The sequence below is a fragment of the Cucurbita pepo genome, chromosome LG06 (genome assembly GCF_002806865.2).
Source record: "Cucurbita pepo subsp. pepo cultivar mu-cu-16 chromosome LG06, ASM280686v2, whole genome shotgun sequence".
Taxonomy (NCBI): Eukaryota; Viridiplantae; Streptophyta; class Magnoliopsida; order Cucurbitales; family Cucurbitaceae; genus Cucurbita; species Cucurbita pepo.
Genome location: NC_036643.1, coordinates 2,230,760 through 2,233,542, shown reverse-complemented (window position 1 = coordinate 2,233,542; position 2,783 = coordinate 2,230,760). Strand labels below are relative to the sequence as shown.

The 2,783-nt window shown below is 36.3% G+C and overlaps 1 protein-coding gene across 1 annotated transcript; it reads left to right on the top strand.

Annotated features, from left to right (window-relative positions):
* Positions 1–401: 401 nt before the first annotated feature.
* Positions 402–2,093, top strand: LOC111796703 (probable WRKY transcription factor 11). The gene is made up of 3 exons (XM_023679442.1): positions 402–1,227; positions 1,632–1,757; positions 1,857–2,093. Exons 1-3 carry the CDS (start codon positions 503–505, stop codon positions 2,029–2,031), a joined length of 1,026 nt encoding a protein of 341 aa, XP_023535210.1. The 5' UTR covers positions 402–502; the 3' UTR covers positions 2,032–2,093.
* Positions 2,094–2,783: the final 690 nt, after the last annotated feature.

The following is a 2,783-nucleotide window of genomic DNA, read 5'->3' as shown; positions in this document are numbered from 1 at the left end:
CGTGAATGATTAAATATTTATTTATTTTTATTTTAGTGCATTTTGTAGTAATTTTGCAATTTTAGATAAATAGTGTAATTAAATTTATAAATCTCATATTTAATTGTAAAAAAAAAAAACTAAAATTAATTATCAAACTTTATTAAATTATTAAATCTTAATTTAATTTGTAAAAAAAGTAAATTAATTGTTAAAAAAGAGTGAAAAATGTCTTCGATGGACTCATGAACATCAATCGGTCTCTTTTATTCTCTGTTCCGTTCTTATTTTCTTCCACGGTATGGCCCACTGTTTATGTCCATGAACGGATCTCCACCGTTGGATCGTGAATCCACTCTCACTGCCAACCTGCTTAGCCGGTCACCTCGAGGGCTATTAAATCATCCCCAACCCCCACAGTCATCTTACTTTCTCCGCAAACTAATCTCTTCTCTTCAATTTCAGTCTCGTAGTTCAGTCTTTTCGTCTCTGTTTCTATTATCGTTGCTTTAAGCTCTCAACCATGGCGGTCGATCTAGTGAGTTTTCCTAAGATTGATGATCAGATGGTTATACAGGAAGCTGCATCGCAAGGATTGAAGAGTATGGAGCATCTGATTCGTCTTCTTTCGCACAAGAAAACTTCAAACCATGGCGATTGCTCTGACCTAACCGATGCAACTGTTCTGAAGCTTAAGAAAGCGATCTCTCTCCTTAATCGGACTGGTCACGCTAGGTTCCGGCGAGGTCCGGTTTCTTTCGCCTTCTCATCGCCGATATCTGGTTCATTTCCTCATCTCTCTGTTCCTCAAGATCAGACGATGAATCTCGCTCCTTCTCTGTTTACTTCGTCGGTAACGATTTCTGCTCCGCCGCAGGCGAATGTCGTCTCTGCAGCGGCGAACTTGCCTCAGTCGCAGCCTCAGAGTTTGACTCTTGATTTCACCAGGCCGAATATTCTGAACCCTAACCCTAAGGGAACCGATGAATTTTCTAAGGAAACCTTCAGCGTCTCTTCCAGTTCCTCTTTGAAGTCCTCTGCCATTACCGGCGACGGAAGTGTATCCAACGGAAAAGTAGGAACGGCCGTGTTTTTGGCACCGGCGCCGACTGCTTCCGGTGGAAAACTGCCGCTCTCTGCGGAGGCGTGCAAGAAGAAGTGTCACGAACAAGATCATTCCGAAGATTTGTCCGGGATAATCTCTGGATCGAAATCTGGTTCCTGCAAGTGCCATTGCTCAAAGAGAAGGTAACGAACTGATTTCATCTTCTTCACACCTTAATCTAACAAAATAATCGACGATTTCTGAGTGATATTAGGAAGAACAATGACCTTATTTCTAACTAAGAACAGAGTCGATGGAGAACGAGTTCACTCGTCTGAGTCATAATAAGGAACGGTTAGCGAGTTGGCACAGCACGCGTGACACTGACACGATTTGGTTGTGGTTTATCAATTTAGAAAATAATAATAATAATAATATTGAAAATCGATTTTGTTTTCAACTTGGCAATAAAGCAATTTTGTCTCGTTCTTTTAGCCTTAATTGTTGACCGCTGACTTTTATTCACTTAGTGGGTCCCACCGCCGTTCTCATTTTACAACAATTTTAGAAAAAATACTTAAATATTGACTGCCGTCGTTTTCTACAGAAAAAATCGTATGAAGAAGACGATTCAAATCCCGGCTATTAGTTCGAAAATCGCCGACATTCCAACGGACGAGTTCTCGTGGAGGAAATACGGTCAGAAGCCGATCAAGGGATCTCCATACCCGCGGTTAGTAGACGCTAAAAACTAATACTCCACGCCGTATCGGCGGCGATTTATTGTAATTTACCGATTTGACTGAACGATTTTTTCTTTTAATGATTTCAGAGCATATTATAAGTGTAGCACGATGAGGGGATGTCCGGCAAGGAAGCACGTGGAGAGAAATCCGAAGGATCCGGCGATGTTGATTATTACGTATGAAGGGGAGCACCGCCATACGCCGAGCTCGTTGCTGGAAAATAGGGCCGCCGGAGTGTCTTTAGCTTTGGACTCAACTTGAAGCTAGAAAAAAAAAAAAAAAAAAAAAAAAAAAAAAAAAANAAAAAGTGGGTTTGTGGAGGGAATAAGTAGAAAAAAAAAAGTTAATTTTGACCTTGTTTTTATCTTTTCGTGGTGGTTGTACATTCAAAAAACTAAGAATGTAAAAAAAAAAAAAAAAAAAAAAAAAAAAAAAAAAAAAAAAAAAAAAAAAAAAAAAAAAAAAAAAAAAAAAAAAAAANTTGACACAGAAGAAATTAGTAAAATGGCAAATTTGAGGGAATGAGTTTAATTTTATTTTTTCGTTTATATATATATTATTAGTTTTTATTAAAAAAATGTTAAAACTGCAAAATAAATATAATAACATTCATAAAAAGAATTTTTAATATTCAACTTAATTTTAAAAAAAATAATATTACAAATTTTAAAAATGTTTATATATTATTTAGCTAGTAAAGAAGGACATATATTCAAGTAAAACATCGAGGAATATAATCTCTATTTTCGGTTTCGTAGGCATATCTCTCAAATTCCTCTTTATTTTTAATTCAAACAGAGATTGTGTGTCGGGTTTGAGAGGATTGACGCATAGCCCCCATGTTAATTGATTTAATTTAATATGGTAGGAAATATAAATTGTTGGGGTGAAAATGGAAATATGAAAACATTGGGGGTTGATTTTTGAGGTATGAAAAGTCAAAAAAAGGGGGGTCTTTTGTGTTCTAGGATAATTAATTATAAACTAAGAATTAAATGATATATCTTTTTGAT